The 14,540-nt window shown below is 36.1% G+C and overlaps 1 protein-coding gene across 9 annotated transcripts in view; it reads left to right on the top strand.

The window, feature by feature from the left end:
• The window catches only part of EVI5 (ecotropic viral integration site 5), a 73,536-nt gene that overhangs the window by 25,436 nt on the left and 33,560 nt on the right, over positions 1–14,540 (top strand). For 5 of the 9 annotated variants that reach the window (XM_088169970.1, XM_088169969.1, XM_088169974.1 and 2 more), the window contains 7 exons: positions 165–225; positions 2,143–2,196; positions 4,507–4,539; positions 5,098–5,244; positions 11,452–11,586; positions 13,691–13,831; positions 14,353–14,511. In XM_088169970.1, the coding sequence (XP_088026096.1) occupies positions 165–225; positions 2,143–2,196; positions 4,507–4,539; positions 5,098–5,244; positions 11,452–11,586; positions 13,691–13,831; positions 14,353–14,511 (730 nt within the window). The remainder of the gene's footprint in view (positions 1–164; positions 226–2,142; positions 2,197–4,506; positions 4,540–5,097; positions 5,245–11,451; positions 11,587–13,690; positions 13,832–14,352; positions 14,512–14,540) is intronic. The other 4 variants (XM_088169973.1, XM_088169972.1, XM_088169971.1 and 1 more) reach the window with 2 other exon arrangements.

The following is a 14,540-nucleotide window of genomic DNA, read 5'->3' as shown; positions in this document are numbered from 1 at the left end:
ATCTGTGTTTAAATTTAAGGTCCAGTCTAAGCATTTACAGGAGTGCATTTCAGAGGAAATATCGATAATCTGTATCTCTGTTCTACTGTTACTTGTTAGGTATTGCACCAACAAGTAAATTATCCACAGTGTTTCTGATCATAATTTACTGTTTCTAATTTTAGGCTAGAAAAAGAGTACACTACAATAAAGACAAAAGAAATGGAAGAACAAGTTGAAATTAAAGTAAGGAATCCTCAACAAATTTATTTATGAATAAGTTTAATTCCTAGATGGGGACTTACATGTTTTAGCTCTGCATGTAACAGGACATAACTAAGGTCCCCAAATTATTTTCTTTCAGCATTTATATTTGGGATGTCTGTTCAGGAAGGACACCTACAGTGAAATTATAGAGACTTGTGGTGGACATTAAAAAAAAATCTTTGAGGACCTGCTTTACTTATATTTTAAGTATTTCCCTGACATAGGCTTAATAACAGATGCCCTCATTTATCAGAGGTTCCAAATATGCTGGTTTAGATGTAGGTGCTCCACACAGGAGGTTTGTATGACACATGTTAAGATGGACTTCATAGAGTGCACTTGAGTGGTTTGTCTTTGATTTTAAGATCTCGATTTTTCTTATGCATTGGCCCCAAATTGTAGTATCTTCTGTCTGCAGTCACTTTCTTTTAGAGCTTTTGCAGTTAATACAAACTGTGGGGAAAAAAGCCAAACTGCCAGTGGAATTTCATTTTCCCTTTTTACTAACTGACCTACTTCCTGTATGTACCCAATCACTGCATCTTTTTGCTTTTGTGACATAAATAGGCTTTAGATGCCTTTTTTTCCTATTTCACTTTTTTTTCCCCCTGCAGGATGTTGTTTGATCTGGATTTTCTTCCTTGTGTTTTTAGCCAGTTCTATGAGAAAAGAAAGTGGGAAAAATGCTGTGTACATGTATTATATAAAGCTTTGTTGAGGAAGTGAAGTACAGCCTTCCTTCTTCCTGTCCACTGCTAGTCATTTTGCCTTTCAATATCAGTTTTTCAGGCATCAGTTCTTCAGAAAAATGACTGAGACACACCTGGGAGCACAAAGGTATTAGGAGCCTTTTCAGGCAGTTTGCTATTGTGCCAGGCAGTGAGGCAGTTAGCAGCATGAATACCTGCAGTAACAGCAGCTGAAATCAGATTTGCAGGGCTCAAATGGCAGCTCTCTTCAGAACAGGACAAAGTAAAACCATATGAAAGGCAACTGTAACTTTAGATTCTAGTATACAAACTCATTTCAAATTCTTACCTGCTTCTTGCCACCATCCCCCGCTCCAAAAAAAAAGAAAAAAGAAAAAACACCTCTCCAAAACAAAAACCACAAAGCCCACCCAACAAAAAAAAAACCCAAAAAACCCTAACCAAACAATGTAAAGGTGTTTCTAGGCCCTACTTTGAGACATATGTGAATAATTTGTGACTTAGTAGAGCATCTTAGCAGAAGAGACTATAATAGGACAGATAAAAAAACAAACATATTTTGAGTTTGCCTTTTAGCCTGGCAGAATAAAGCATTTACTGAACTGATATCCAGTGCCCTGTTCTGAAGAGTATGGATCTCTTCTCTCTCAATGCTGACTGCTAAAATTTACAGGAAGTGCACTGATAAAGTACAGAGTTCAGTACAATTCTTTTTTTACTTCTGGGACGTTTGCAGTAATTCTCAGTATAACCTTACAGATTAATGTAAATTCTTGTGAGGAAAGGGAAGGAAACCTTGTAGCTGCCTCCTTAGCCTGTCCTAGTGCAGGGAGTGCACTTTCATGTCCCTTAACCATGAAGACTTGGTTTATGAAGGGGAGGCTGTCAAGTCTGGTGTGGGGTTAAGCCCCACGGTTCCCCTGCAGACATACAGCTTTCAGCTAATGCAACATGGATGCTTTGGTATGACATGAGACGTGTTCTCGTTTTTGCTGTACCAAGCTGTTCAAACTCATATTTTGAGCTCGTACATAATATGAAAGGATGTTAAAATCACTAATTTTTTTGTATTTATATTGATTTTCATGGATGTGATGAGATAAAAATGTTGTTAGTTTGCTTTGCTTTTATCAGACTTTCAATTCATAACTTGAGAAATAAGATTTGTGAACTGTTTACCTTCCAGAGGTTACGAACTGAAAACAGACTCCTAAAACAGCGCATTGAAACACTAGAAAAAGTAAGTATGTTGGGGATTAGATTTAATCTTTGTTAATTTAGATTTTATTGATGGCAATTTCGTTATATGAAATGGGACTCTGAGTTATAGTTTACTGTTTTCCTGATAATCTCTGGTGTTTACTAGTTATGCTTAGCCAAATAACATGGCTATGACCAAGCAATTAAGGTCAATGCTTTAAATATGTAAGGTTAGGTCTGCTTCTTAGTGATTGTAAAGTCAAACATTTTGACATACCCAGCTTGTGTTGTACTGTTTTCTTTCTGAGTTAGAAGCATATGTTCCAAGTCCAGAAGACTCCATGAAATAGTTGACTAGTTGGTTGGAAAAGAGGTAATTGAGAGAGAATCCTCCGTTTTGAAAATCTGAAGTTGCTTGGTGTTTTTATGTAGGAGCAGAGTGACAGACCTACCAATGACCAGAGAGATGTTGCAGGATTCATACTGAGAACAGGAGCACTGCCATTCATTTGTTCTCTGTAGTTTTGAGGTTTTGTGGCAATTTTGGGTGTATGGTGGGAAGAATATCTAAAGACTTATTTCTCATATGTTTAATCGGGAGTAGAGTTTTGTTAGGTTTTATTGTAACTGACTGCATCTTCCAAAGTATGCATGAGGACTGCTGTGGATACATTGCCAGCTGTTCTCCAGTGGCCTCTCCTGTATCCTGGTATGACACTTCCTGTGGCAGATTGCATCTGAGCTGCTCTGCTCATGAATGAGAACATGCCTGTCCATCTTAAGCACAAACAGGGACCATCTTTCAACAAATGGAATTGAATGCCCTTGTGAATTGCAAACAGTTGTTCACATTTCACAGGGAAGAAAATGGTAACGTTTCAATTAAGAGTGACTTAATTGAAAGAAGTCACACTTCAGATGTTAGATCCCACTGCAATTTCTTGAAAAGCAGTCCTTCTATGTTAAATTCTAATTAATTGATTTCAGAATTTAGTTTGGAAAAGATGCATAATAAGGACACATTGTGAAAGTTGTGACCAAAAATACAATTTTATGAAAATTTTTGTTTCTAGTATTGGAGATTTATAAAATGAATGGAAAGAGTAGGCTCTCTTTAAGAAGCTTGAAGCTGTAGTGAATCATTTTAATGCTCTTGGCAAATATATGGTAGTTAACGTCCTTGTTTTATTCTTTACGTGTAGAGGTTTAAAATATTTTCTTTTTTAAATTATGAAGTCAATTATGAACTGCCACATGCTAGTGCTTTTGCAAATTCTGTACTTAGAATTTCAGAATTCACCTTCAGACTATCCCAATCTAATTGGTATTAAAACAATTCAAAATGGGAAAATATTATCTATTAATAAGAATTTGTGAAGATAGTTATCATTGCAGCATTTGAAATACATCATAAAGTGTGAAGAATACATTAAGTTCTTCTATTGGAAACTTACTTTTACAATATTTTTCCTTCATTCAAACCCATCTGATTTAGTTGTGATTTCCTTAGTGTACCTGAACTTCTAAGTAATAGCTCTTATCTACTACTTATCTACTAGTTTTATCTTCAATTTTCATGGAAGTTTCAAGGTCAAAGGAGGTCTATTTTACTGTTATAGAATGTTTAAAAAATGGAGTAGTTTCAGGGATGATAAAGTAGAAATTAATTAAATACAACTGCAGGGTGGTAGAGCTTGTGAGTGTGACAAAATGAAAATTTTTCTTGCAAAAGTTTGGCAAGAAAAGAGAATCTATGAACTCAATGAGTTACTGCAAGAGTTCAGTAAGACAGAACATTAGCTGTCATAGTTGACATTTCCTACTTGTCTGTCAGTTTGCACCATTTAACTTTTCTGCTTCATTTTAGTGGAAGCTGTAGTTCTGCATGAGTGCCTCAGTGCTTAGTGGAGTTCCCTCTGTGCTCAAATTATGCCTTTGTTTCATGTTGGAGAGGGACTGTAGATCGTGTCTTGCATCTATCTATTTGATCATATCAGATAATGCTTCAATAACTTTCATTAATTAGGGAGGCAAGCCATTCAAATAAAAACAACCCAGTCTCCTGTAGGTGAATTTTAAATGTTACAGAAATCTGGCTTTGAAACCTTTTTGTATCAAAGATATACTGTGTTAAATCTGTTGCAGAAAAGGCTGCTTCCTGGGACCTTCAGGCTGAGTTGACTTCATTTATATGAAGAGTTGTTAATTTTGCAAAAAGAATTTGCACAGAAAATGGGTAGAATTTGGGCATTTTCTTTCTATCAGCTCTTGGTCTCTTTTGTCACTATTATCAGCCCTTTGTATTTTGGTTTCCCTTTTCCTCATTCCTACCTGAATTTTTCCTTTGTAGGAAAGTGCTTCCTTGGCAGATAGATTGATACAGGTATAGTCTTTTAGTCTTTTACTGTATGACTCTCTTCCTACTCATAAAAAGCCCTGACTGCTTTAATGCATGCATATTTGCATGCTGTATTCTATCCCTGCTTTGCTGATTTGGAATAAATACAGAGCTAATATATCTTGCTAGAAACTTATTTAATTTTGTTTACTAAAAATATATAAACCCAATACCTGCACGTTATAGTAATTTTGCTAACCTATTGTAATTTTTTTGTACAAATTCTTGTGGCATATGGATTCTATGACACCGTATTAACAATGAAATTGAATATTGTGAACCTCAATCTGTGCATGTGCAACTGAGTAATAATGCATGAAAGGAATTTTATTGAATGCAAGTACAAAACTGTGCTTGCTAAGTGGATGCTGAACTTTGTAATAAAGTACTAAAGCAGCTGTTTAGTACTACTTTGTCCTAAAATTTCTACCAATTGTACTCTGTGCCGTTTGCAAAACCAATCTGATGAAATAAGCAGCTAAGCATCACAAAGGCAGTTTTGGATTTATGATCAAGTGCTTAAAAAATAAATTATGTCCTAAGGGACAAGTGACAAGGGCCCAGGAGGCTGAGGAAAACTACCTCATAAAACGGGAGCTGGCCACCATCAAACAGCAGAGTGATGAGGCCAATACTAAACTGGAGCAAGCTGAGAATACCATCAGGGAGCTCCAGCAACAGCAGCAATGGGTAAGGAGCCTGGCAGCACATCATCTCATCTTTTTCACTCACATGTGTTTATTTTTCCTCATCATTACATGACATGGTCTCTGTGCTGTCTTCGTAAACCCCTCTTCATTGTGATTTGCATTCTTAAAATTACACAGATTAAATGAAATTTTGCTCTGGTCTACTGATAGATGAGATTCATAACCCTGGATAGGTGTAAGTTATGAGCTAATTAAAAAAACTAAACAACATACCCACAATGAAACACACCAAGCAAAAAACTAAAAAAACCCCCACAGACCAACCCAAAGTCCTTCCATTACAAAAGAAATAACAAAAAAAACCGTATACAACCTCGGATAGCTCTTAATGCTAAGAATCTAGTCATTGTAAGTTGTGTCACTCTGAATACTCAAATTTGTGAATTGATTCACAGTGCCCTTACCTAGTGTATAATTTAAGTCAGTTTATTTCATGTTAATGTTTCTTCTGTGTACTTGCATTTGTTTTTTTCTGAGTATCTTAAAATTTACTGCTTGCTGTAGTAGAAGAGGATTGTCTCTGATTTTGGAACTACAGAACTTGATTTAAAAGTGTGGGTCTATGTGCCTACGGAGCAGGAAAATAATTTTTAGTAGCCTTTGATAGTGCTGTATTTGTGTGCACTCTGTGTTTTAGTTAGTAAAATGTTCAAGACTTCTGACTGTTGCTGTAAGACTGAAGTTACTTCCCCTGAGACACTTGAAGTGCTCAGTATCTTCTCTTTGGGGGAACAGGAGGAAGCATCTTGCTGAATAAATTGTGCACTACTAGTGTTGATGTGAATATCCTCATATTGTTTTAAGTAAGTGGTATCCAAGTACTTGTCTGGAGTCTTGGGAATTTCAGGTGTATGAAATACTACTTACTACACTGCAGCTGCTTACCAGGTTTCTTAATGTCAGTGTGGCAGTTTGTTTTACAAGTCTTCCTCCAAAGCTCTAGAAATACTTGTGTCTCATTAGAGGGTAAAGATGAGATTTACTGTTAGACTGAAAAGAAATCACAACTTAAATGCAACATTCTAGAATTAGTTTATTATGTTTGTTTAATGCACTTCAGTGTATAAACGATACATATTTTAGAATAGTTGTAAGAGATGACTAATGAGCTGTACTCTCATGTGAAATACTGCTTTTTATAGAACTTGAACAATTTCTTTGGGGGAAAAATATGAAGACATGATTAGGAAGATGGGAATGGTCTAGTAATGCTTTCCAACATTGTAATCTTTCAAGTGAAATGCAATGAGAAGTGTTTATAGACTTTGGATTATCAATAACAATTACTTTTGGAATATGTTTTTTAGAGGCATCCATGTTAATGACCTGTATACAATTGAAAGAAAGTTATTAGAAGACTAAGATGCTATATTTATTTATTCATTGATTGGTGGGAATATGACTTTTAAAGCTAATGCCTTTTAACTATGCTGGAGATCTTAGTGAGTAGCAATGGTGGGGAGGCCTGATAGGTTGCCTAGGTATGGGAACTGACCCTGAGCAAAACCTTCGATAACTGTGGGTTACAAATTTGGCTGGGTTGGAGCTGTGAGTGCAGACAACTGGAGGAGTACTGTGGGAATGGAGAGTAACTTCCTTTTCCATGCTTGCAGCAGTTTTCCTCCACTTAAACGTGAACACGGCTATAGGAAGTTGTCTGACTGTGAGTGGAACTGAGACTAAATCCATGCGGTTGTAGACAGATTTGTGCCTAATAGCTGGTTTATGCTGAAGTGCACGGAATAGCACTGTGGCTGGGAGGCCCATCAGAATTAGATAACGTGGTGAAAGTGTTAAAATGGTTTAAGTGAGGAGCATTCGCTAGATTCTGCTGCATCAGTAAGACTGACCAGTTCAGTGTAACTGAGCAGACTTAACTCTTTCCAAGCCTGGAAGTGGGAGGAAAGAATGTAAGCAGCTGCGGGCGTTTAGGCGCCACCTGGTGGGAATGAAAGGATTTATTTAGAAATTGGGCATTTTACTGTACACTGGTAAATTTTTTGCCACTTGCTAGTGCCAATAGCTTTGTTCTTTGCAATACTCCTTTTCAGTATTGTCTTGTGAGTATCTGCTTTAATGCTTTCTTCTCTAATTATTTCAGCTTTGTTTATTGTTAGCAAAAAATGATTGCACTGTAAACTTGTAAATCACTGCATAGTTTATCTGTGCTTATTTAAAGATACAGCATCTATTGTATATATTTTATCATCTACGTATTTTTGAGTCTTGAATTGTCTGTTTCAACATGATAAAAACTGTAACGTTTGGATATGAATCTCTGAAGAGAAATGCACAAAGAGAACTGCCTAAGGGTACTTGCAACTGCCACTTCTAAACAGCACTGAGGGATTAAAAAGCCCCACTGTTTTGTTGGTAGCAAAAAATCGTCTAAACAATAGTATTTCTAAGAAGGTTAGCATATCCTTTGTAAAAAGGTTATGCATTTGTATTTGAATATTATCAAGGGCTTATGCTATCTGTTCTATGAGATTGGATAGCATATGTTGGATGGCCTAAGTACCTTCAATGTTCACTCTTACTGGATTTGTGTCTGAAGAAATTCTCCCCTGCAGCACTTCTGAATACTGAGATGGTAGAGGAGTATTCTTTTGATCAAAGCCCCACACCAGAAGCCCAAATTACATACAAGCTTATTTTTTTTCTGTGGTAAACTATTTTTAGGGAGTTTTTAGTTGAACCAGAATGACTTCATTATGGAGTCTACTTAAAGAGCTAATCAATAACTAACGAATGATACTAATGTCTCTTTGGCTTCTCTGGTGTTTAAATGTAGAAGCTTGCCAAAGGCAAGTTGTGGTGGGTTACCGAATGATTAAGAGGAAGGTGGCTTCTTCCTTGTACTGCTAGTAAATCAAGAACTGCATAGAGGAAGTTGTGCCTGACTTGAATAAAATACAGATTTTTCTTTTGAGGCATGCTAAAAGCAATGGTATTTGAGGAGTATGGGGAAAGGGTAATCAACCTGTTGTAACTTACTCCTAATAATTATGTGCTGAAGGTTTTATTCTCTGTTCTTTTCTCCTTGTGTTTCTAAATGAAAAGAGTAGCTTCTTGCTGGATGTAAACACCTCCAGAATGCAAATCATGTCTTTCCCTGTGACACTCTAATTGTCAATGATTACCCAGTTCATCAGTCTGAATGCTTTAAAATTGAATCTGATAAATTGGAGGCTAATTAAGCTAAAATTAGTTCACATCTTATTTTTAAATAGGCTCTTCAGCTATATTATGTGAAGATAGAATTTTAATTGACTAAGCATTCAGATGGAAGCATATGCATTTTGCAAGGTAATTTATAGTGATGTATTTGGTTATTGTTACAGCAACTTCATAATGTATAGTTTCTTTTCAGGAACTCATGCTAAAATAACTGATAATCATTAACAACGTAATAATTGATACTGGGAATATATGCTTGTAAATCAGTGCTGCAACTTTATGGAAGGCTTCATTTTATTTTACAGTATACTTTCCTAATACTGTGTTCTGATTTGCAACGAAAAAGCAGAAAATAAGAATACTGTATTTAGGGAAGTACTGCAGTTTGTGCTTAAATGTGTAAACAAAGTTAGCTGGGAGCTGCTGAATCATCGGTTAATTGCTCTTCAGCATAGTGTACTGGAGAAACATTGTATCATTATATCTGTCATCAGCCAAAATAATATTTGATATGGTTATGTTTAAAAAATGCTGGGTGGAAGTAAATCCAGTTGTATGAAGCAGAGGAAGGACTTGTTTCTTTCAGAATTACATGGCTGTAGAACTACAGTTTTTGTTCTTTATATTACATATGTCTCTTCAACATAGGCAAGAAAGTTACCGTGGTTAAAATGTTTGGTGGTGCCTGAAAGTCTGTGTTTGCATTGTGGCTTTTATCAGAAATTCCAGGGCTTAAGGCAAATATATAAAAGCAGATCTTTTTTCCTGCAGTCAATTTAAAAGTAGTTTTCAAATGCTGTTTTGCTATAAACTTGTGTTACCTTTGTATACTGAATTATTGAAATTGTGCTTTGTTTTACTAGGTAGCAAACCTCACAACTTCTAATTTGTGAATCTTGATTTCTTCAGTCTGTTTTGATCGTGGCTGGGGCTTTTTGCCAGTATATCAACACTTGATTTAGAGTTTGTTGTGACTAATTAAATAAATAGTCTTAACATACTCCTTAGGCAGGCGAACTCTAAAGACATTTAAAGAAGGCATGACTTGTGCCTGAAACTGGATTAATAACTTTTCTTACGTTCCCCATTACTAATCATTTGATAAACATCAATTAGATTTTTATACAATACACTTACATTATTGCAAAATCAGCATGTATTCAGTGCTTCAAATCTGCTGTTTTCTCTCAATGTTCTGGAAAATACTAGAGAACTTCTTACCTTACAAAAGAGAGAACACTGCATTTGCTCTCATTCTGTATGTATCACAGACAGAAATCTGGAACATGAAATTTGGAATCCATCTAAGTTGCTGTGTGTATTGTGGGATGAACTTGTAAAAAGAGCCAGAGAATAAAAAAGAATGGTTGCTTCTTCTCTGCCTCTGCATGATGTTACATATGGTACCTGTGTTGCTACATGATGTGAAGCAGCTGTAGAAATGAATCAGCATTGTCCACCATCCTCTTCCTTACACTTAAATCACGTCTGCCTCCACTGCTCGCTGAGCAAAACTACTGTGGGTTGAAAATAATGAATTTGATTAGTATTGTATTAGGGAAAATTAATATGAATGTACAAAGATCATCCTGAATCTGTGTTCCATGTGTGTTCACATGAGCACAGTGTGCTGAGTGCTTAAATGGATGGTGTCAATGACAGGAAAAACTGCCTGCCTGAGCTGCCTTTGCCTTTTAATGCTTTGTACATATCTCGTCCATCACAAATTCCTGTAGGCACATGTATATAAGAAATATAGCAACGCTAAGAGTAGTGTACATTTTGAATTTGGATTGTATTGTAAGTCATGACAAAAGGTTTAGTTGCTATGCAGAAGTATAAAAGCAAAATAAAAAATTATTTCCTTGACCATATAGTTACATTTAAATCCTTGTTTTGTCCTGTTCACCTTTTATTTGTACATAAAAGATCAGGGAATGTCACACACTAACAGAAACATGTAGAACTTAAGACTTCTGTTCATTTTTTTACTGTTTCTAGATGCAAAAATCTAAATTGTTTAATGTAAACACAAAGTGAGACACAGCTGTATCTAGTATAATTAATACGTTTAAGAAGTTTAAAAAGTTGAATTGTTACATAACTTTTTAAAAAGTTGAATTGTTAATTAAAACTTAATCTATTAATGCAAGCATAGTACTTATATTTCACAATGTAGTTAATGACACCAAAAATACATTAAATTGTTTTCCTCCAAATGTAATTTTCAGGATAGCTATGTAAACACAGTAACTAAACAACTACGCTTTGAGGATTTCAACACCCACTTTTTTTCTTCAATCAGAAATTTAAAGGCTGATTTAGGTTGGTATTGCCTATCAAGCAAGTTTGACAATCTGTCAGACTGAGAAGTCATTTTAAAGTGACCTAGGAAAGAAATAAAATGTATTTTTAAACTATTGATTGGGGGGGAAAGTAAAGTGAGTCTTTTGAATGTAAGTGCTTCAGTTGGATGTATCTGAATCTCAGAAGGAATATATGGACTGTGAGCAAATGAGAGCCAAACCAAAGTCATTGTGCATTGAAGTAGTTTTATTTGAAGTCCGAGATTATGGAAGAATTCTTCGTATGAACTGGAGTTCAAGTGAACAGGGATTGAGTGATACTTGCATTAACCTTGTAATTAGCTAGTCTTTCCTGAACATCTTTTTCTGCAGTTCACAAAATATTCACAGATTATTTGAGAATCTTTCAGTGTGGTTGGTAATGAGAGAAGTGTGAGTTGTTGCTTTCAGTAGTAGTAGGGGTCTCAGTTTTGTCAGCCAGGTTTGGCTGTGTGGAGGTGCAGTGGTTGGAGAGGCAGAGCAGTAGGGATAGGTTTGTTAGCAATCTGAATTGACATTAGTAGACTTGGGTAAGGTAAGCACTTATGCTGGTATGCCTGATCTTAAGCACTTGAATGTACTTTTCCCACCGAAGCTGGTATATAAAACCCCTTTCAAACAATCTCTACTTCATACTAAACATATTTCTGCAAACTTTGTAGCATAAATGCAGTTCACGGTACAGTGAAGACTTTGTGCTACAGCTGGAAAAAGAGCTGGTCCAAGCCAGGCTGAGTGAAGCAGAATCCCATTGTGCCCTGAAGGAGATGCAAGATAAAGTTCTAGAGATGGAAAAGGTAAATCAAACCAGGACCCTCTATATAGAACAGCACTAGAAAGAGACTATAGGTCCCTGTCATTCTTTTCAGAACTGTGTTCTAGAATCTTCTCTTCTATGCTTCTGTGATTGCAAGATGCTTTTCAAACCTGAAAATACAACAATAAAATTAAGGTCTGTTTGCACTGGGAATGGTTTGTGAATAACCGATCGCTCTTCTATTCCTGAAGCCTGCTGTAGTGGAAAACTTGGATTCTGGTGAAGTCTTGACAGGAAACATTCAAAACAATTGTCCTGCAACAAGAGCAGTGGGTTTAGAGTGAGCATTGAGATTATGTGAAACGGAATAGTTTGGGAGGGGAAGAATAAAGGGTTCAATATTACCATTCCCATCCCATTATGGGCAGGCAAAGAGTTCCTTCACTGCTCAGTATCAGAATCTCTACTGCTTTTTGGGTGCCATGTTAGCTTGTAACTTATTGATGCCAGAGTTCAAGCTGTACTCAAAACTACTGTCAAACATTTACCTTTCTTTGAGGCAAAATTTAACTGCCAGATAAAACAGCAAAAGAAAAATCCAAAAAACCAATAACTGATCTTACGTAAAGCATGCTTTTCAGATTCTATTGTACTGGCTTTGGAATTGGTGTCCTTAGGAAATTTTAACAAGCTATATACCCAGGTTTTACTAGCTGATGAGATTAACCCACTGGAGTCAAGACTTATTTTTCAATTATCTGATGGGCTTATATTAGTAGTGTGGTAGTTTTTATTGTATTGACCATTGGTAAGAATTCAGGATATAAAGTATTTTTCAAAATTCAGGAGACTACTTAATCTTCATCAGTATGGAGACAGCATACAGTGAAAACTTATCTGTGAAGAAATACTGGAATAGTGGAATATTGGAACTGGAATAGTTCCAGTGTACCAGACAAACTCAGACATACAGTAATATTTCAGTCTGTCATGATGAACTTATGCACTGAAATGCATAAGTGAGAAAGTGGCTGAAGTCTCTCAAATTCCTCCAGTACAACTCTTTACAGCTGTTAGTGATGAGTGGTGTAATCTGAGGAGCTGCTGAATAACCCAAAACTTGCATGGCCATGCTGCCAGTGCCATGAACATTCAGAAACATACCCTCTCATTTCCTATATTTGCCAATACTCAGATCTCATGATTTTGAAACATGGAATGCTAATCAATGGCGGCTGTGCTGTGTTCTGCCAATGTGCTAATCTAAATCATGTGCTTTACTCAACTTTCAAGTATTATATATGCCACAGTTTATTATATATGTCATAGTATTATACATCTGCAAGAACACTTCATTTTGCTGAAAATAACTCCTGGGAAATAAAGTAGAAAGTGATGAAGAACAGTTCAGGTTTGAGTATTTGGTGGCCAATGATTTGTTGTAGGGATATTGTAGATAGCCTGTCCGTTCTCTTCCCCTCTTGTTTCTTTCCCAGATTTCCGTTATTAGGATTTCATCTCTGTTTTGCTTTTCTTGGTGTTTTCATGTTTTCTGTTTAGCTTTCTCTCACCTTTTTCCTCATGTGTCTTGCACTTTCATCTCTAAGACCTTTTGACTGGTTGTTGTTTATAAATATTAACAGATGGTTCCTTTGTCAGCATATCTGTTCTCCTTTCCAGAGGCTGATGACCTACTTCCTAAAAAATAAATTTCCATTTATTATTTTTCCTGTAAACCTAAATAAAAGTTACGGCTTTAAGGTGTAATTTCAATTCCTTGTTTGCTTTGCTTTTTATCAACTAGATCAAAACCTTTCAGATTACTCTCCATATTTTTGATGTGTTCAAATATTGTAAATGCAATGTTTTGTTAGGGGTACCATTCGGGAAAATCTTGAAGTCGGAATACCTAGAACTACTAGCTCTATAATTTTTTTTTTTGTAGTTGGCAGTTGGAAGTTATTTATACACACTCACTATATCCAGAAGCTTAGATTTTTTGATGGTTTTTATTTTGCAGAGGATGTGCACTTAGTTTTCTTAGTTATTTCTTAGTTATTGTTCCATATCTATGTTCTTGGACTGGGTTTCACTAATCACAATTTTATTCAAATACATACTTAAGAGCATGGTCCTTGTTGCAGAGGAACAGCTCACTCCCTGATGAGGAAAATGTTGCCAGACTACAAGAAGAACTGATTGCAGTAAAATTAAGAGAAGCAGAATCTTTGATGGGTCTCAAAGAACTAAGGCAGCAAGTCAAAGATTTGGAGGAACACTGGCAGGTATGGGTAGCAATATACTCTTATGAATTTTTATTTTCAATGGTAAAGCAAAATACTATATAATTTTGAGATAGAGTAGAAACTAATGATTATGGATCAAATTGCTGAGGTGTGAAAATCCTTAAATTCAGCTGTCACAAGAAACAACTTCAAAAGTATGTTAGAAATTGATGCCTAGTTGTGGTAGATGGCAGAGGGCCTGTGCTACCAGTTAACTGTAATGGTAGGAGGGGAGTACCTGATCAGTACTCCTACTTTGCTAAATGTTAAAAAAGGCTACAAATAAGCAAAAGTCTCAGGGTGTAATTGCAATTCACTGACTTACTGTAGTTGGGAATGAATGTGTTCATTTTTTTAATTGTCTGTTCTTAAAAACCAGTACGTTTCCATGGGTTTCTAGCTCTTAGGATCAACAGGGGAGCTATAGGTATTTGTCCTCATATAACTCTGAGACTTTAGATGAAGTAAAGAAACAGCAGGAATGATCAGGCATTATCAGGAAAAACATGCTGTTTTTCTAGCGTCATCTAGCTCGTACCACTGGAAGATGGAAAGATCCTCCCAGAAAAAATGCAGTCAATGAGCTCCAGGACGAGCTGATGACAGTGCGGCTGAGAGAAGCAGAAACACAGGCTGAGCTGAAAGAGACCAAACAAAGAATGATGGAGGTGGAGACACAGGTATGCTATTGAACACCAGGACGTGTGAA

Source organism: Sturnus vulgaris, chromosome 9 (genome assembly GCF_052056855.1).
Source record: "Sturnus vulgaris isolate bStuVul1 chromosome 9, bStuVul1.hap1, whole genome shotgun sequence".
Taxonomy (NCBI): Eukaryota; Metazoa; Chordata; class Aves; order Passeriformes; family Sturnidae; genus Sturnus; species Sturnus vulgaris.
This window is presented reverse-complemented; position numbering and strand designations above follow the sequence as displayed.